This window comes from Typopeltis vanoorti, chromosome 24 (genome assembly GCF_054136105.1).
Source record: "Typopeltis vanoorti isolate ZY-2024b chromosome 24, IOZ_Tvanoo_1.0, whole genome shotgun sequence".
Classification (NCBI taxonomy): Eukaryota; Metazoa; Arthropoda; class Arachnida; order Uropygi; family Thelyphonidae; genus Typopeltis; species Typopeltis vanoorti.
In genome coordinates, this window is record NC_143572.1 from 44,947,045 (window position 1) to 44,968,976 (window position 21,932).

Genomic DNA, 21,932 nt, shown 5'->3' on the forward strand with positions numbered 1-21,932 from the left:
TATCTTGAGGTTTTATATGCACAGTTGTTCATTCCTCCTGCATTCAAATAATTCTTTAGGCACTATAATTCTAAACACAGCTAACGGTAAACTTCAACTTTACAGCCTCTACTATTCTCTAGTAACTTCATGCTTTGCTTCAAGGCTCCGCATGTCCTTGAAAGGTCGGCGCTGAAATTAAATCTCAACTCAAGTATCACTAGTCTATTTAATAGTCTCTCAGTTGTTTTCCATAGCTATAATTGTTATTCTACAACTTATTAGCTAACTGCTTCTCAACTAGTAGACTTAAATTAGCTGCTTGAATGACTTGCCGACGCTCTAACATCGCACTCTGATTTCCCGAATGCTGAATACTCAGATTCCAACCGAATGCCAATCTCTCTCTTTCACTCTCTAATCACTATATTTCAGCGTTCTTCCTTTTTATATCCATTCTTCCTGCCTAAATTGTTCTCATGATCTCTTTAATTAAAATTCTTTCCAGTCTTTCAGCTTTCTCCCTCACGCCTTGTTCCAAACTCGCGCTCGCTTACTTATATGTCTCCATGACAACAAAACAAAACATAATAAAATTGAGCTATTGCATAACGTTAAACTTCTACAAATAGGAATAAATAGAGAATATTAACATTTCAATTAATGCGCAGTTAAATTATGAAATACAAGTTCTTATAGTATTAACATAGTAATAATTAAAATAGCTTAATAATAGTTAATACAGTCTTTTCATTATTAATACATATATCTTTGAATAATTAATTAAATATTAGATAAAATTAAAGGTAGTTATATGAATATTAAATTATAAAATAAGTTATTTACATTAAATAATGTTTACAAGTCTAGCCTATGTGATGGAAGATCATGTTGGATTCTGAAGCAAATAATTATTTAAATCTCTATATATTCAGAATTCAACACTCTATACTTGACACCCCCCCATCACACACACACACACACACACACACACACACACACACACACACCATATAACTACTTGACCTGACTACATTGGCAATTTAGCATTAATACTAATTTGCTGATACGTGCCATCTATATTCTTCCCTGCACTCCTTGGTCTACATAGCAACTATATTGATAGTCTATTGATTGTATCTTATACCATATATAGCTTCAAATGCACTGCCCTCTGCATCCCTGTCTTCTTAGTGAATTACTCTTTTCTTTAATTCTTCTACTATCATCAGCAAAATCCTTCTCCCATCTGCTTCCTCTGTCTTCTTAGAAAATACTATACCCAATGTATTTTATCCTTACATTATTCTCTATCAACAAAGTCTCACTCAGTATACTGCCTTTAACTTTTAGTCAAGTTGAACTAATACCCAAAACTCCTTCCCTTAGTTCTGGATGCCATGCCTCTGGTATCAGTATACTGCAGTACTTAGCTTTTATCATAACTCTCCCAATCAACTTCAAAACCTGAGGAGATATATTCATCATTTGATCATTATTCCATTCATCTCTCCCCCCCCCCCTAGTTTTCCTGACTTTGCACTTCCAAATTCTCAAGACTCCAAATCCATTCAAATGCAAAACATCAGCCTTATATAAGTCCTTTCATCCACTGATCATTCTCTACATCATTCTTCCTATACAAACTAAGCACTGACTGATTTGCAGTCATGGCCCTTCTTCTCAACTCACCTTTATCATACTGTAATAGAAGACTAAAACTTTAGTCTGTCACTGTTCTCATTCATGCCAGTGACTCCATATCTTTTTGTGTACTACACTTGTTACTTGCTAATATAATCCTCTCATTCACTTTCCCTCTGTGCATCTTAAAAATTTTACAATGGCTATACCACATAATCTGAAGGCCTAGTCATAAAGATGAATTCCAGATGACCAGCATAAAGCCATAATAGCACCTATAAAAAGAGAAATTATGCAAGTATATTTGAGAAGAGCTAAGAAAAATAGTGGAAAAACAAACTGCAAACTGAGTTTAAGCAAAATAGGTTATCTGGATCAGACACTTTAAGACAAACAGTTAAGAATCTTGGGAATATAAAAAAGGATTTGTAGTTAAGTTTTGCCGATCTGGAAAAGGCATATGACAAGGGGTCAAATAAAAAGCATTTTCAAACAATATTGGCACAGCAACACATATTCTGTAATTAAGTTTTAAGTCAACAGTCAGAAGTGAAAGGGGTAATGGAAAATGGTTTGATGTATCAAGCATAAGCAAATCTTTGTAAGACAAGAATGCATACTAAATCCATTCTTTTCATTTGCATAGATAACATTAATAAGAAATGTGGCATTATACCTGATGATGTTTTTCTGCATTGACCAGGCAAATCTCTCAATAGGGGAAAATAGTTCCACTGCATAAAGGAGGTTCCAAGACTGCTGTTGTAAATTACTGACCGATTAGCATATCAGGAATCATTGTCAAGGTCTTAGAGAAATTAGTCAAGGAAAGAATACAGGATTGGATAGATGGAAATGGGATATTGTATGGGGGACAACATGGTTTTGTGAAGGGTAGATCATGCCTCAGTAACTTGCTCACGTTTTATAACACAGTGACGATACTGCTGGACCTGGCTAAGGCATTTGACAGGATACCACATGGAACTCTAATCAGTAAACTGGAGTAGATGGGGATGGATATAGGGTTGGTGAGATGGATAGGAGGGTGGTTGATGGAGAGATACCAGAGAGTGGTTTATTCAGGAGTTGAGTCTAAAAGGTGGCTTGTGACTAGTGGTGTGCCGCAGGGCTCTGTTCTTGGACCACTGCTGTTTAACTTGTTCATTGATGATATAGGAAAGGATCTGAGAGGAAGTGTTCACTTGTTTGCTGATGATGCAAAGTTGGGTAGAGCAATTGGGAGTGCACAGGATGTCAAAATTTTACAGGATGATTTGGATAGTTTGGAGGACTGGGCTAGGAAAAATGGATGTCAATTTAATGTGGCAAAGTGTAAGGTTATGCACTTTGGAATGAAAAGAATAGCAGCAGTATATCACATTGGTGGAGCCGTACTCCAGGAGATTAATGAGGCCAGGGATTTGGGAGTGTTGGTGGATAGGAAATTGAAGTTTAGACGGCACATTGCAAAAGTGACTAAATCAGCTCATCAAATCACTTGGCTTCTGAAAAATACTTTAACATGCAGAGACAAACAAGTTGTTGTTCCTCTGTATCAAGCCTTGATAAGACCTCATCTGGACTACTGTGCCCAGTTATGGGCACCAGGGTTTCTTTGTGATGGGGAGGAAGTGGAGAGGATCCAGAGACGAGTGACCAAGATAACAGAAGGTCTGTGGAATGAACCTTATGAGAATAGGTTGAAGATTTGTGGGTTGCAGAAATTGGTCGATAGGTGGAAAAGGTGTGATATGATTGAGACATTCAAATTACTGAAGGGTTTCTATAAGATTAATCCAGAAGATATTTTTGAAAATAGGACTGGTGGTGGGAGGAGTAGGGGCCATGCATGGAAGCTGGGTAAGAATGTGGTTAACAAGGGTGTTAGAGCTAGGTTTTTTTACTTGGAGAGTGGTTAATGACTGGAATAAGCTGCCAGAGTCTGTTGTGGGTGCTACGACCGTGAATGAGTTCAAGGCAAGGTATGATAGATACTGTGTGAATGTCGAATAGTTGTTCTTGACATGATGTTAGGGCCTCCCTTGATGAGTCTGTCGACTCCTTGGAGTTGCCCAGAATAATAATAATAAACACTGATTTCGATAAATTAAGCAACAAAGAGAAAACTATTATAACTCAGGGGAAAGGGAAAAAAACATCTGAAAGTGAGGTAAATTATGTAAAACCTGGTGAATATTCGTTCATCACTTCACTGGGAAGGGGTTTACACTGAACTACCTCCCAACTTAATGGAGGCCTGATGCAATGAAAAAGTTCTATGTTTGGTCTTTAGAGCAGAAAAGCTGGATTATGTAAAAATACAACATAATAATAAAATTTAAAAAAAAACAGATTAACATTTACATTATGAAAAATCATTTACTATTTGCAGAATTTTTGGCTAGGTTTTCTAACTATTATTAATGAAGTTGAAAAGAGATAAATAACAATAAGAACAACACTTAAATTGTAAGCATGTGACAATATGCATGCTATCAACTGCAGGAAGATAACTCCATCTACAACTATTAGACTTCAAAGAAATAAAGTCAAATAATTACAGTTTTACGACATAAATGAAAAGTGTTATTTAGGATGACTTCCCAAAATTGAGAAAGTTTAAGGGAATCAGGGGCGAATGCTGATCTTGAAATTTACGCTTGCTCTTGCTATCATTCAGGGAGCGAGAGGTATGATTGAAATCTGATTATCAGAATCATGAATTACAGGCAATAACCCTCGTATAACATGGATGTTAGGTTCCATAGAAATGCCACGTTATATAAATCGTGTTATGTGAGACTCAGATCACATACAAAAAGTAGGGTTATGTTCTGAAATCGGGTTTTTTTTTTTTTTTTAAATTATATAAACAACAATGACATATCCAACAAAAATATATTTTTATTTAATTCATGTAAGCTAAGAAAACATAAACTATGACACAAATACATAGTATAAAATTATAAAAATTGTAATTAAGCTTCATTGCACATAATGCATAAATGTTTTAGGCAGAATAAAAATAAGTGCATATTTTAATCTTTCATAGCACGAGGATTTGTGGATCGGTTAATAAACATTAGTTTTGTCATGTAATCACCTGATGCATTACTACAAAACAGTAGAGTAATTCTATCTTTGGAAACTTTGAATCCAGGAGCTGATCTTTCATTTTATGAAATATAGGTGCGTTCTGACATTTTTTTTTCCAATATAACCTGGATTCATCAGCATTGAACACCTGGTCGGCATTATAAATGTTTATAAACTTTGAGAGTTTTTTTTGTTTAATAGGATTTCCATCAAAGGAATTTTCTTTTGAGTGTATCTTCTTTCCAAATCATTAAAGATTTCTTCATTTTTCTCTTAGAAAATTGCGTACACGAGCAACGGGCTTTGCACTAACCTTTGACCCAGCAATAAACACTTTCTCAGGTTTTATGTTCAAAGTGTTTGATTGTTTAAATTCAAAGTCCTTGCAACAACTCCTGGTTTTTCTCCATTTTTCAACTGATCCATGATTTTAATTTTTTTCTTCGAGACGAATTTTCTTTTCAATATTCATTTTTTCCCTTTCAATGCAATTTGTGGCCATTACTATAAAAATAATTTGTTTACATAAAAAAGCATTTTTTTTATGTAAACAAATTATGTAAAGTTACATATTAATTATGTAACTCACCAGAAAATAAAGTACTCAGCTTGAGATAACACATGATTTTTAATGTGCTTTCCTGGCAGAAAACGAAGACAATTTTCAACAATAAACACTTTATACGGTATACAATTGATGTACATGCGTGCTAAAGGGTGTTCCCCCTAATATAAATTTGCAACTTATAACTACCTGCGCGATATGGGCAGACACAAATTTAACGAAGATAAAATTTGATTTTTAAGTCGCATGGTGAAAAATATATGAAAAGATAAAGGGTTACTACAATTTCTAGACTGTGTTTTTGTCAAAACAGTGTTGTATAAGTACTGCATTGAACAAAGGTTACTACAATTTGTAGACCACGTTATATTGAAACCGAGTTGTATAAGTACCTCGTTATATGAGGGTTACCTGTACTGACTATTTAAAACTATATATTTAGAAATTTATGTACATTTAATCATACAAATACAACATTTATTTTACAAATGATATTCTATATTTTTCAATTTAGCTATTTGAATACAAATTCTACCCTACGGTTTATTATGAATGGCTCAATAACATAGTCATAAAAAGTTGATTGTAACTTAATTTTCCTAAGCAATATACACACTTGTAAAGGCTGCTGAAGCTCACTGGCTAGAGCTATGTTGACTGCGTATAGCCTGTGGTTTAAGCAACAGAATGAGATGACGTGAAATGGCTATACATGCACATGAAATCAAAGTGCTGCTGTGAGGACCTGTAAGCTCCTACAACCGAGCAAGCCTACAATCCTACAAGGTAGCTTTGACTAGATGAGTAAGCAGCAGCCTTCGATACACAAGGCAAAGCTCAATTATTGCCACGCAAGCTTATGACTTCTTCTGTCTACAAAAATAAAAGCCTAAATGGAATGATTATAAATGCATGCATTTATTAACAAATAAATAGTATTTCTTTCTCAATTAATGAGCTTGCACAGCAAGCATGGAGAATTCTCCACTGAAGGGAATCATTTTTGTTGAGTTAGGATTGTGAACATGGGCTTCACAACTTTCTTTATACAATCTGTCCAGAAGAAAATGAATTTTGTATAGGACATAAATTAAAGATAACATGAAATTATATTATATACTTGGTTTAATCCTTTATCCAAGCATAAGCAAACACGGTTTGCACCTGAAGTATTTTCAGGACTGGGGCAACTCGTATATAGAAGCTAATGACTTCATATCACTTGCTTTAGTATCCCATAATGCAAAGCACATATCCTTGCTGACATATATAATGCTATGCATTATGGGAAGGGTCACTGTCCAGATCAGTTTCAACCTTTATTGAGGTCTCATCAGTGGGAGCCAGATCCAGACATAATACTAAAGTTGAAGTAATGCAGAAGTCACATTTTCATATACAAGTAGCCAAAAGATGTCACACCTTATTATTAAAATACTCTGGATTAGAGATAGTTATTGGAAATTTTTCCATTTGGTTATACTATAAATTAAAGATACCAAGAAATTATATTATTATTATGTGCTACTCCATGGAGTCCTTAGACTCATTAAGGGAGGCCTAAACATCATGTCAAACACTATCCAACATTTTTTGCAGTATCTATTATACTTCGCTTTGAACTCATTCACAGTGCTTTCATGCACAGCAGACTCTGGCAACCTATTCCACTTATTCACCACTCTCCAAGCAAAAAATCTAGTTCTAACACCCTTGATCAGTTTCCAAGGATGACCCCTAGTTCTCCTATCACCAGAACTATTCTGAAAATTTTCTTCTGAATTAATCTTTTAAAAACCTTTCAGTAATTTCTATGTCTCAATCATATAACCCTCTTTTCCACCTGTCAACCAGTTTATGTAGTCCACAAATCTTCAATCTGCTTTCATAAGGTTCATTCCTTAGACCTCCTACCATATTGGTCACTCACCTCTAGATCCTCTCTCACTTCTGCCTCACTGCCAGGAAACCCTGGTGCACAGATCTGCATGCAGTTGTCAAGATGGAGTCTTATTAAGGCTCAATAAAGAGGAATAATAACCTTCTTGTCAAAGTATTCTTCAGTAACTAAGTAATCTTATGAGCTGCTTTAGCCACTTTGCTGTGTGCCCTCTAAGCTTTAACTCCTATCCACTAACACTACCAAATCTCTGACTTTGTCAATTTCGTGGAGTACAGTTCCATCGATGTATACAGATAATCTTTTCACTCTGATAATCTTTTCACTCCAAAATGCATAATCTTACACTTTGCACATTAAACTGCTAATCATTCTACTTTGCCCAAACTGCTAGTCTATCCAAATCATCTTTCAAAATTTTAACATCATCAGTATTAACTATTGCTCTATCCAACTTTGCATCATTGGCATACAACTAGACAGTTCCTCTGAGATCCTTTCCTATATCCAAATCCTGTGGCCTCCTCTCTTTGAGAGGGTTGCAGCTGATTACTAGGGAGATAGTGATGCCAGGTGGTTTCCCGTTGCCTTCCTTGCCGTAAGTATTTATGACTGTAACCTGTGTGTTCACGGGGCCAGTTCGCCTGCTTGCGGGATATGAAAAACCCCAAATAAACTGGCGGAAAAAACCCTACTGACCATGCCCAAGACCGGTTAACTTGGTTATGACTGAGGAAGATCCATAAGCTCCTCACGTCGTTGACGGGAATCGAACCTAGGACACTCCTTCCCCAGGCATATGGTTGCGAGGCGCAAAGCCACTAGGCTAACCGCACAGACTTTCCTACATCATTAATCCTTAATTAATCATTAACCACCTTACAGGCCATTATGTATCAAATATGCATCTTCATATCCATCATATGTTTCAATGTAATATCAATGGTAATACAATTTTAAAATGCACTTTGCATCCATTGTAACTTAGACATATATATACATCCTGGCCAGTAGCATGGTTAATCCACAAATCTTCAACCTGCATTCATACGGTTCATTCCTTATGAAAGCAGGTTAATTTGAAGTGAGAGAGGATCCAGAAGCGAGTGACCAATATGGTAGCAGGTCACTCGCTTCTGGATCCCCTCTCACTTCAAATTAAATATTATTATTATTATTATTTGTCACCTCCAGGAAGTCCAAAGACTCATCAAGGGAGGGCACCTACTCTATAACTCTGTCTCCACCACTCACAATCCACCAACTGACCGTAACTACACCAATGTCGTCTACCACCAACTACTACCACCAGTATTTTCACAGAAAATCACAAACATCCATGCTCACAGCAGGATTTGAACCCACAACCTTTTGGCTGGAGAGCAGATATGCTAACCACTCGACCAGACAGGCTGGCACTTATATACTTGCTTACACTTGGATAAAGGATTAAACCAAGTATATAATTTCTTGGTATTTTTAATTTATAGTATAACCAAGTGGGAAAAACTTTTGTATAGGACTGTAGCTTTATTCCAAAGAATTCTATGCCTACTTGACAAGACATAGCTAGCTAAACCAGACTTAGAGCTGAGCAACCTGTCTGTCAATAATAACAAACACCACAAGAACAAGGGATCCAATACTCTACAGGATAAAATAAGCCCACATTCTAACCTCAACAAAAGTCATCCTAAATAACACTTCTCATTCATGTGTAATTCAAAGCTATTATTTAAATTTATTTTTGAATTATAACAGTTGTCAATGGAGTTATCCTCCTGTAGTTGATAGCACACATACTGTCATGTGTTTGCAATTTAAATGCTGTTCTTATTGTTGTTTATCTCTTTTCAACTATACTGATAATTGCTAGGAAACATAGCTGATTCTACAAACATTAAATAATTTTTCCTAAACATAAGTGTCATCCATTATTGTAACTTTCTTATTATATCATCTGGTTATGTCTTGATTTTTAAATCCATACGGAGAAATATAAAAAATATATATATAATTAAAAAAAAAAAGGTAGGAAAACTTCTTAACTCACCCACAATACTAATACCCTATCCATTTACAATCACCAATTCTTTCAAATGAAAGAATGATGGGACATTGCACTCACTGACTGGAAAAGACCTGAGTTTGATTCTCATAGTCATAAGAGAAATATTTATATGCTTTTTTCAACTTATACAGGTCTTATACAAAGGTAGCAAGGTTTTTATCTTTAAAATTTGGATTTTACATCTCACTCACAATCAGCCAGAGAACACATACAATTTACACACAAACTATTAGTGGGTGGCAGACAACAATGGATGTAAGTGATGGATAGTGACGTGGGGGGGGGGAGTAATGGAAACAACAGATTGTATGGAGTACAGTGCCTTCTTATGATGAGTCACATAATAAGAATAATTTTTTTTTAAAATACATAAATATAATACATAAAATTGCATACTTGAAACTAGAATATAAAAGCATACAATATATGGAACACATACAATATAACTTATGACATATTGTATCACAAAAGATTAAGAGCCATACCTTGTGTACTGCATCTTTGTTACCAGTCACCAAAACTGCACGCTTCATACAGTCAACTTCAACCATAGTTAAACTGAAGTTCTTTTGAAGGTGCTCAAGCCTAGAGCCATATTTCTTGATTAACTCTCTCAAAAGTCCTTTTGGTCTGTTATCACCTATCAACTGAAACTCAATGCAATTAGAAAGATTTACATTATTTACAAAGGCATTTATTTCCTTCCTGATATTTATGCACTGATTTTCAGATCCAAATATGGATATTAATTTCTTTCTATGATCCAAGTATATACATGCGCCACTGTTTTTTCTTTCTACACTTTTTAGAAATGCTTTCCCACTGTTCAAGAACAGCCTCTCCAACTCTTTATGGCCTTGACAGTATATGCGATCTCCTTCTAATATTTTGATAAATGATGTACGAGCTGTATTTAAATCATGAAAAGTTTTTCCTATAATCTTAATCAAAATCATATCCCCATTATGTTGCATGCTAATCTGTAATGATTCCTGCAACATTTTCATTTTTAAATCTGAAATAGATTTTTCTACTTGATCTCGAACAGCAGTAAAATATTTTGCACTGCAGTATAATTCTGCTTGAGCGATGGACTTTAAAGTAACCATGTGTGAGTCCACAACTATTTGTTGTTCAAGTGTGTTTATCATATTCTGTCCTTCTTCAGCATTTTCAAATTGAATCAATGCCATCCAATGCACATCTTTATCGCTTGGCCTTTTCAAAGACACTTTTAATCTATTTGATACGAAATGTTTAGAAAATTGCTGCAAAAGTTTGATTTCTAAGTTTTTAATTTCATGTTCTGTTGAAGTAAATGGCTTTTCCCTGTTGATAGTAATCCTGCTAATACTAATGCTTGGTGTAAGAATACTTTTCAGAACATCTTGTATATCATGCTCAGTTGCATTTTTTGCCAAATTCTGAAGAAGCAACTCACTACTCTTGTGTGTAACATGAATTTTAACATAATTTCCTTTAATTGAAAAATAAGTAGATGACAATACAGCTGAAGCTTCAATAAAATCTTCTAGAGAAGCAAATTTCACAGCAGCAGAGCCAGAACATTGCCTACGACTCCAGCTGGCTTCAACTTGAAATACAGGTAATGTTTTGTTTTTGCTGAAAGACAGGAAGTCTGGCTTATATGCAACATCATTCTGATTTTTAAGCATTTGTAAAGCTTTCCTAGCACTTTCTGATCGCTTAAATACTATTCGAAGTTTCTGCTTGCCAAACATATAAAATTCTTTGTAATTTTGCAGTTCTCCATACTGTGCCATTTTGTTCACTATTTTTTCTGGTAATATGGCTAAAGTTTCTCCCTGGGAAGGTTCTATTACAATCTCTCGAAAATCTCCAGGAAGCAAAAGTTCTCTCACTTGTGCTCCACAACCTATCACAGCTTGCAATGAAGCAATACCAAATATAGTAGAAGTATCTTCTTCTTTCATCATTTTGTTTCGTGATTCAGCCACAATTTCACGTACCACATTTAGTCCAACATCCTGAAACTGATAATTAGTATGAATCAGAATCTCTCCCTTTGGGATATTTAATTTTATAAAGGACTCCTCATTTGTAATGTTTCTAATCTGTTCTTCAATTAATTTCACTTTGCACCCATGTTTGCCTAAGATATCACGCAGCAAAATTGTTTCACCCACTGGCCATATACGTTTGGGTATTAAAAGGTTCTTGAGGGAATGCATATCCACAGGTATTTGTTTGCTTTCAGCCACATCATTAATGATCTCTTCACTTACTGGTGTAACATTCAACAAAAATGCTTTTGAAGTTTTCAGGATAGTTTCATACACAATATACTGTGATGGTCTCTTTTCACGATAATCAACTGTAGACGATGGGTGGATAAAAAATAACTCTGAGTGATGAAGTGATATGTATCCAAGTCTAGCATGACCAGAGAAAATACACAAGTTCTCACTAAAACATTCAAATAAAAGTTTCACAATTTTATCAGATTTAGTATCAGTAGCAAAATTTTTATTCACGTGTAATGATAATTCATTCTGAATAATATTTCTCAGATCATGGACTGTATGAAAAGCAATTTTCATTCCTTTTGCACTGATAAAGTTACTTAAACACCAAGATAATCTATCAGTATATGGCATTTTAAACCATTCTTTGTAAATGTGTAAATAGGTTATAAAATCGCCATCCTTATGAGATAAGAGTTTTTTCTGATAATCAGCTCTTTTCCTGTCCTCTTTGTTTCTCATAAAAATGTTGTCAATTAAAGACATAGCTGCAATAATCATCATTTCCATACCTAGTCCCTCTTGAATTCCTCGTAATATAAGCTTAGAAAATCGTGGATCTATTGGAAGCTTAGCCATTTGTTTTCCAAGTGAAGTTATACAACTATCTTCAACAGCTCCAAGTAATGTCAGATTTTTCAAAGATGCAGCCAATGATTCAGGAGATGGTGCTTCCACAAATTCAAAGTCTTGTGGAGTCTGAATACCCAGTTCCATTAATTGAAGAAGTGTGAATCCTAAATTAACTCTCAGAATTTCAGGAAGCATATTTTCATCCATGTGGTCATAATCATTTTTACTATATAGACGAAAACACTTTCCAGGTTCTGTTCTGCCTGCTCTTCCTTTCCTTTGTTCAGCAGAACTTTTATTAGTAAAAATAAGTACCAACTCATTACCTTTCCCTGGTCTATATTTTAACTCTTTAACCATTCCACTATCAACAACATACTTTATTCCAGGTATGGTTACAGATGTTTCAGCACAATTTGTGGCAAATATGATTTTCCTCGTTCCTCCTATTCCAGGTGAAAACACTTGCATCTGTTCTTTAACATGCTGCTTTCCATGAAAAGAAAGAAGTTTCGGGCATAACTGCATATTGCCAGTTTCTTTAGCATAATGGAGATCATATATTTCAACTGCTTTTTCCGTTTCATATGGTGTTGCTAAAAACACAAGAATATCACCTGGTGCTTCCGATACATGAATATTAAATGCAGTTTCTATTGCTTCTCTAAGATAATCCCCACCAAATGTTGCATCTTCTTCTTTCCACACTACATCCACAGGATGCACTCTTCCTTGTATTGTTAGAACTGCACTGCTACTTACATCAAAGAATTTTATAAAAACTTTCGGATTAATAGTTGCAGAAGTAATAATAACCTTAAGATTATGTCTATTTGGTAAACATCTTTTAATTATCCCCAGTAACATATCAGTAAATGTACTTCTTTCATGGGCTTCGTCAACAATAATCACTGAAACATCTGAAAAATTTGGATCTTTAATAGCTTCTCTTAATAGCACATAATCTGTTACATACATAATCTCAGTTGCATTTGAACTCTTTGAATTTAATCCAATATTATAGCCAACGGTATGTCCAACTGCTTCTCCTATTTGCCCACTCACATACTGAGCAATACTCCTTGCTGCAACCTTACGTGGTTGAGTGCAAAAAATCTTCCCTTTAGCAGAATAACCAGCTCTCCATAGGTACTGTACTAACTGAGTACTCTTACCCGATCCTGTTTCGGCAACAAGAATTAATACCTGATTCTTGTGTACCATACTTAAAATTTTGTCTTTTTTCCTATAAATAGGTAAACCAGTTAATAAACACGCGCATTCTCTTGCAAAGTCCTTTTTGATTTTTTTTATTTCATCAATATAAGATTTACAAGGTGATGTGTATAAACTGTTTATCTGCTTTAAAGCCTCTGTAGCATGTTTCACAAAGACAGCTTTTTGTTCTTCAAGTTCTCTAATTCTCCCAGAAATTTCTTCATTAGATTGTATAGTAGTTGTTACCTGAGATCTAATTAGTTGCTTCTGCAAATTTTCAATTTTTCTTTTATGACCAGCAAGATACTGATTTTTTTTCTCAATAATTACATCATGACATTTATGAATAATTTCTTTTCTAGAAGTCAGTGCTTTTGTATTATTTAGACGACTCACCTGAGATGTGGGCTTATACCTACAGATTTCTAATATTTTATGGGTATCTAAATTTCTTATTTTTGATTTCTGAAGAAGTTTTTCTGCTCTTTTTGCTTTATTCAGAGTATTAAACACTATTAAAAGAATGTTGTTTCCTGAGTTACTTTTTTCAATAAAGAAATCTTCATGGTGAAAAAAACCTTTAAAATAATTTTTCCAAAATGACAGACCATTTGTTATGTCAGACACATGAACAATTAAATGCTGTTTTCTGTCTACTGGCACTTTAGAAGAAGTTTCAGATTTTGAAAATACATCAAAATCATTAATGTTACAATTTTCTGAATTTCTAGTATGAAGTATTTCACATGCATTATGCTTATTTGGCAAGCTTTCTATATTTAAATTATTCCTATTATTTTCAGGGGAATTTTGATGTATATCTTTTGTTTTATCAACATTAAACATTCTTGAAGATTGTTTACCATCATATTTCTGTTTGAACTTCTTTGGTAAATTTCTATTATAGGTAGCAGTATTCTTTGAAGTAATTTCTGGTGTACGAGTATTAACTTTGTTTGTATCAGGAAAGGATTGATAATCATAACATTCTAGTACATTACTGCTTGCTACTAAAGGTGCACTTGTATTTCTGTACATTTTTTCAGTTTTTGTAGAATCTAGAGAATATTTTTTGGGGGGGAAAGTTGGAGTTCTGTGCCCAAAAGGTTCTTTAGAAAAATTGGAACATTCATAATATTTACCTTTTCCATGGTTTACTTGTTTATGAGGACTGAAGTTTTGCTCTATATTGGATGAAACATTCTTTGAATAAATGGCTTGATTTGGTCGATGTATAGCTTTGTCTGCATGCTCAAACTTTGTTTTGCTTGTGTCATGCAGAATGTTGGCCTGTGCACCGTTTTGGGAAGCATGGGAGAAATAACCACTTTTAACTCTATTTTCTTCTCGAGTGAAATCTGAGTATTTTTGGAAACCACGGTTATTTTGGAAGGATGATTTCCATGTTCTGCTCCTACCACGATTTGCAAATGATAAGTGATCTGAATCATTTCTAAGCTGCATTGGATGCTTTCTACTGTTAGAAGGCTGTCCTGTCAGATATACAGACTGGTCCATAGGTTTGGGTGTTTCATTATAGCCTGCAGCATGCAAAGGTTGTACAACTTCATCAGCACTTTCCACTGAATGATGGTAATGATTATATCTCTTTTCCTGAAAAGAGAAAGCATATGAATCATTATTTGAATGACTTACTTTTCTTCTAAATATTGGAAGGACTTCTCCTATACTCCAATGAAAACTCATTGTATATTAACTCATTCATACTATATCAAGATCATTTCCAACAAGGCCACTTAGATTTTATTATTATTATTATTTTTTTTGTTTTTGTTGTTCTTGCTGGAACTAATTTTTTTAAAGACAGCTCTTTGAAAAATCACCAATAATACTTTTTTAAAATAAAAAAATAAAAAGAAAGAGTGCAAAACTTTCTAAAAAGAAACAAAGTAAGTTCTGAATTCCCAGAACTTTCAGTATAAAAATACCATGAGAAAGGAGAGAAGAAACTGTGGAACAGACAAATTGGCAAACTAAACACAAGAGGGAAGTAGGAGGCAACTAGAGTATGGCAGTAAAATACAACAAATACTAGAGAAAAAGTATATGCATAGTTGATGAAAAATGGAATGGAATAACTTTTCTTTAAAAAAAATATAAGGCATAGAATGTAATTATTAACAGAAAAAGAGGAAAGCATCTATAAATAAGAACAAGGTAGTGGATTTCTTATTTAAAGCATATGGCAATGTAATTAATCTAACGAGAGATGATTAAAAATGAATAACACCAGTTATTTATAAATGCTATAACAAGAGTTACAAATGTATCTACTTATGATACTTAACAGGCTTGATATTCTGCAGTAAATCAACAAATACTAATAACAACATAGTGAAATTCTAATTTACCATTAAAAAAGGTAAGAAATTGCATGATATGCAAATTTTGAAATTTCCAGGAGAATGCAGACTACTACTTCGTCGGCATCTTTATTCGCATTCGAAAACATTATACAAATTGCCAAGTAAAATAAAACTAAAAATAATAATAATAATAAAAAGACAAGCAGGTGAGAAATATTGAAAAATATCGAAGCTAATGCATGCACTGTAAATTTCAAATAGCTATTAATTTGTTTTAATCTCAAAAACTGTTTTCAATTAATGCGAATGTACGGTACGTAGAAACTTTCTAGTGAAGAGCGTAGTTTCGGTTTCAGCACGTGTACCGTAGGACTATTTCTTCTCCGAAGAAAAAGCCCACTTTTCCTTACCCGTGTCATTCGTTACCAATAAACGCTAATTCCACATAGCATTATTTTCTTTGTAAAGTTTGATAAAATATGGAAACTATCATCATTATCGAATCCCACTCTGGACATAAGCATAAAAATAACTACTACTGCTACTCATATATCTGTTTGAGTAGCAAAACTTCCACAAATCTTATATATCTGTGGTTTCACAAATATATAATTAATGGTGTCGATGCCTAAAGTGATTATTACATTATGTTTTGAGCGTGCCAAGAGTATCTAATAACATATGCCAAGACTACAATAAATTAAATAAATACATGCTTAGACGTTGTTTACGCCTTCCAAGTTAGATGCGAAACAAATGGCTTCAGGGTGACGTAAGAGAACAGACGCCATAAAGCTCACTCCCTCTCTCTTCTCACTCTACTTATATAACTATTTAAATAAATAAGCAATGGAAGAGAATATTAAGTTCCATGCAGCATGGTAAGATTTTATTAAATATTATTATTTAAATAATTATTTTATTATGTTGTGCATTAGAAAGTCAACTGGTTTTTGGTACTTCGAGTATAACAAAGCCACTACCGTTGGACTGTAATTACAATTACAGTAATTTACCTGGGAAAATGTACACGTATAACGTGAACGCGATAACGTCATATAGAACTGTTATAAATTAAGTGGTTATGCACAGTACAAAGGATAAGAGGATGGCAAAAAGTAGCAATATAAGATAGAGGACAAATACTGTTGAAATGCAGCGAATGTTTACTGTCGGTAATAGTTTTTCTCTATTTTTCATTAAGGATGAAGCTAAGGAAGCTGTTTACACATGTATCAAGTGTAAAGAAAGTATAAATAATCTTATATCTATGATTTCTTTACACTTGATCTCAATGTTTAATATCGATAATAGTTTTTTTTTTTCCCCATTAAGGATGAAGCTAAGGAAGCTGTTTACACGTATATCAAGTGTAAACAGCTGCACTATTGGAATTTATTTTTTTAGAAGTAAATTGTTTAGTAATGCTGCACTGCGTTTCAGTACAGTACAAAAAAGGAAAAAGAAAAAAGTCATGTGAGCAGTAGTAAATTGCAGCAAATAGGGGAATGCGAGTATAATTTTTTTTTTCTGAATTGCAGCTAACGATGAGGTTAGTACAGTATATTGTTCTGTAAATTGCGTGTGTTCTTCTGGCCAGTTGACTGTTTTGTGGGAGGCAAAACCCTGCCATTCGGTACGAGACCGGCTAACTCACCTGAAGGAGAGCTAAATATGCAATTAATAGACATAATACACTGGCCTCGTAGACTCAGTTGATTTGGCTATAAATGACAACACCCCCCCCCCCCCAATCTGGAATATGTGTTATGAATCTGGGGAAAAAAAAAAAAAAAAAGGGAAATGTACGGGATTAAATTTTTCCAAGCTACTGTAAATTATGAGGATCTCAGAGAATCAAATAAGACATTGAACAAGCTAAATGTTAACGATAATTGGGAAATGTTTTGAGAAATTATGCATTCAGCTGGTCGTAAGCTTTATAAGGCTTACGACATATCACTGTAGAAAAAGTCCCAAAATAGATAAATGAATTCATAAGGCAGAAATAAAAAAGAAAGCATCATATAATAAATATATGCCTTCAGGATATTCATTTAGTTATAAAAATATATTTAATTGTTGTCACTACAAAACAAAAAAAAAAGTATTTGTAATAGATTATGAATACATATATATGAATAAACATGCATATTTAACATCAAAAAGGAAAGGCGTAAATCACTGACCGTTTAGAGAACTTCACAGATATATTCATAACGCATATGAGGTTCTTGAAGCTTCAAAGCAGTAAAATAAATCTTGTAATTGCATTTATTCAAAGACAGATCTCTGTAAGCACTAACTTTTGCCACCACGGAATTCTGCCCATGGACAGTAATGAATTTAAAGGCATCCGATAAAGTGTATATCCGACAACTGCCACCACCTTGTAATCTTTAAACCCTAATTTTGTCGTCTGAAATAGTTCTGTGGTCGAACTGTTTCATAAATAATCTTATATTTCTGAATATAAGATTTTCTATCAAAATTTTCTAATATATTAGATTATATATAATTTTTTAATTATATTAGAAAATTATAAATTATAATTTTCTAATATAAGAATATAGTTTTCTATTAGGTGCAGAGTTAAAACTCCAAGTTTCAGGGATAATCAACCCTACTTGCCTTGAGTAAATTATTTTCATTAATTTTTACACAACGGAAAATTCTAGTCATAAATGACGGTAATAATCTTCCCTTCTCCCCCCCACACACACGTATCTCTTGCTTAACGTGGGATTTGATTAACTCAGCGAAATTAATTGTGACAATCCATTCATATATGCGGCAAGAGTTTTAATTAATGCGCCTTTAAATTTATGGAGAGAAAGAAAGTCGTCAGCATGATGACGTCATTCCTCCCATTAAACATTAATAGTGGGTGTATTACAAGCTCCAGTTGTTCTGCTGCATTTACAAATTACGTCCTTCGTAAATTTTACAGTCCATTAATCATGTCACAGAATTTCGAAACTTTAAGGCAATGCTTGTTTGTGTTGCTCAGTGAAGGCGTTGTTTGTACTCCTCAGCGCTAGACTGCCTGAAGAAAGAGCGGCATAAGTTCGATTCTAGTCGCCAACTAGAGGAACTTTTTCCAAGCTTTTTTTTTTTTTTTTGACTGGTTCCAAAGTTAGTCGATCTTTGGCACGGGCAAGCAGGTTTTTCATCCTGTAAACTCAAGAAGGCTTGAACATTAGTAATAGCCAAAGGATTTTAGAAATTTCTGTCTAGATTAAGTCAGAATGTTGAAAATAGTGGTAGAATGTTCATGGAATGAACATTCTGCCACTATTTTAATTTGTAACGGCAGAATGACGAATAAAAGAGGGGTGAAGTGAAAAACAATGTAGTTTTATTGCTTCCACCTTCCCTTGCTGTTTTGTCAGATTTGAAGTGAACATGTGTTATCCACATGACCACATTTCAACCAATTGCTTGTTGTTTATGATTTTTATTGTTGAAGGTTTTCCTCCTTCAACCAAGGCTCAATATATCTTCAGAAGTGCTAAGTAATACTTAGACAAAATGTGTTGCGAGTTAACTCCAGTATTTATATATTTGTCGGAAATCGCGCAAAAAGCAAGCTGACAATTGAGTTGAAATGCTAACTCTCTTCAACCGAATTCCAATAATATGTGAAACTGCCATAACAGCATTCACTAATATATATACAGGGTGTTCGGGATAAATTTGACAGTTTCGTAAGGAAAAAGAAAATCTTCTTTGTATCTATTAAATTTAATGAATTGACAAAAAAACATTACAGGCAGAGTTAATTACAATACTATCAACAAGATTTACTCAAAATAACCACCATTAGCATCGATCACAGCTTCAATTCTGCTTCGGAACCTCGAACAAGCTGATGCTACAGTCTCCCTGGGAAGGGCCGCAAAAACTGTTTTAATTTTATCCATTAACTGGGCTTTTGTATTACTGGAAGCGCGATTGGTGTCTTTTTCAACTGCGCCCCATACAAAATAATCCATGGGGTTAAGGTCTGGGGAGTTTGGAGGCCAAACATTTGGACTGGTGAAGTCGTAGAAATTTTCAGACAACCATTTTTGACTTTTCCCAGAGGTGTGGCAAGGGGCCGAATCCTGCTGCCATACATACGGCCTACCATTGGCTACCCTTGTTATCCAGGGCTTGACTACAGTTAGCAACTCCACGAACAAAGCCCGAATTCCAATGCCAGGGTTCTTCAACACCTGTTCCTGCAGATTTGCGAGGAATTCTGCTGTACGAACGCAATCAGATCGTCTGCTAGGGATCTTTCTTCTTGCTACATCCTCGTAGTCACCATTGCAAGTCTCTAGTTCATGCCTGATTGTTTTTACTGTATTCAGGGAGCATTGGGCAGCAGTCGTAATATCCTTATTTTGATGGCGGGCACGAATCATCATGATACAAGTTATTCTCTTCCATGATTCAGGTGGGTTCCAGCTATCCATCCTTTCTGACATCTTGTATATGAATGAAGAAGGGTCCAAACTTTTAAATGAAGAGAAGTGTGTGTTAATACATGTAACTTACGGAAAAATATAATTAATTATAAATATGTCAAATTTATCCCGAACACCCTGTATATAACACTTTTGGTTGAATTTTATTGCTGCCGAGCGAACTCACACAATCTAATTAATAACAATAGTTTTTAGTTAGATACTGTGTTTGCCGGTGCAACATATGGTTTTGCTTGAGTCTATATATACAGCATAGTTTCTGTATGAGGGAACGTGATTTATTAATTAGTGTCGTTTTTATCCCAGTTGTGTCTAATTGCACTATTTGTTGAGAAATATATTACACAGACTGCTTATACCTTATTCACTGACATAATAAAAATACTTGTTTTTCTTGCCTCTGCAATATGGTGGCTATTGGCATGTTGTTTACCATGGGAGCAAGTTATTATCGCCCTGCTCTGAACGTATTTCAGCTTTCTTCGTTTGCAAGGTATATGCAAAACTTTTTAATTTCTTTTTTTCGAAAAGTAAAATCAGGGGTGAGAGTTATATGCGAGTAAGTACGGTATTTCAATTATGAATAAGTACCTTCTTTAAACACGGAAAAATATCTCGGATGACAGTGATAATACAAAACGAGTTTGTAATGACAGTAGTTTCTGAAGAGAAAGAGGTCTGTAACGAATCCACAGAAACACAGAATTCCCATCAGTTGCAATGCGATAATTATTAATACGCTGAACGAAAGGAAAGATTTGCTGATCTGCTGGACACTCGACCAGTGGATCGCATTTAAAGGTAAATACAGTTGGTTATTTTGTAGGAATATTCTTCTGTTTGTGACTTTTCTCCCTTTACGGTAATTATGCTTATATTATTGTGTTATTATTCAACAATTGTTTACAGGTTTGAATGTGTATATAAAGTCAATATCAACAGTAGCCTGATTATGAATGCGTGATGAAAGGGACGGGGAGGTTTGGAGCTTCCTTGGATAGTATTCAAAAGGTAAATACGATTGTTTATTTTGTATAGTGGCCCCGAAACTTAGTTTAGAATTTAACCACTGGGAAAGGGTTTGTGTCCACCTCAAAACTCTGAAACAGAATTTGGAAACATTTTCCGAATAACTTTTTATAGGAAATTTCTGTGATTTCATGATCCATTTCAGGCTTGCAGTCACGAAAACGACCTTTCGTTATCGAAAAAACAATTTAGCTAATTGAGCTTTCAAGTGACGGTGGGCTTAAAATGCAATTCCGTGATCGTGGTTTGGCTCGATTCTGGATCTCGCCTTCAGTGAGAAGTGAATTTCCCGAATTATTTGAAGAAGTCGAAAATCGTCATGCAGTTTTCTACAACCTATCTTTGAGAGAAACGATTTTCATCGCTCCTTCAAATAAAAACAAAATACAGAATTCGTCTTAGTGTGTGTGTGCCGATCTTCGACTGAAGTTGACCAATATTGAGCCAAATATCCAGCAACTCTGCAAGGCCGAGAAACTCATCCATCTCATTAAAAGTAAACAGTAACATAATTATATCATATTATTTATTTGTTTAATAAAAATTAAAACTTTGTTTTAATTTTTATCCACAAAATTTAATTTTTTATCTATATATCAGGCCTGGTTGGCCAGCTGCGAGTTCGAATCCCGCCGTGTGAATGGATGTGGTCGGCGGTAGACAGCTTTGGTGTAGATGATGATTGTAGTTGTGGTTGGTGAAGACGGAGAGTTGTAGAGTAGGTGCCCTTCCTCGATATGTCATTGGCCTACCTGGAGATGTTATGTAAT

The 21,932-nt window shown here is 34.5% G+C and overlaps 1 protein-coding gene across 1 annotated transcript in view; it reads right to left on the minus strand.

Moving 5' to 3' along the window:
- LOC150093144 (uncharacterized) overlaps positions 1-21,932 on the minus strand; it is a 127,546-nt gene that overhangs the window by 71,401 nt on the left and 34,213 nt on the right. The window contains exon 2 of the mRNA XM_090413293.1: positions 9,744-14,948. Coding sequence (XP_090269419.1) covers positions 9,744-14,948 — 5,205 coding nt within the window. The remainder of the gene's footprint in view (positions 1-9,743; positions 14,949-21,932) is intronic.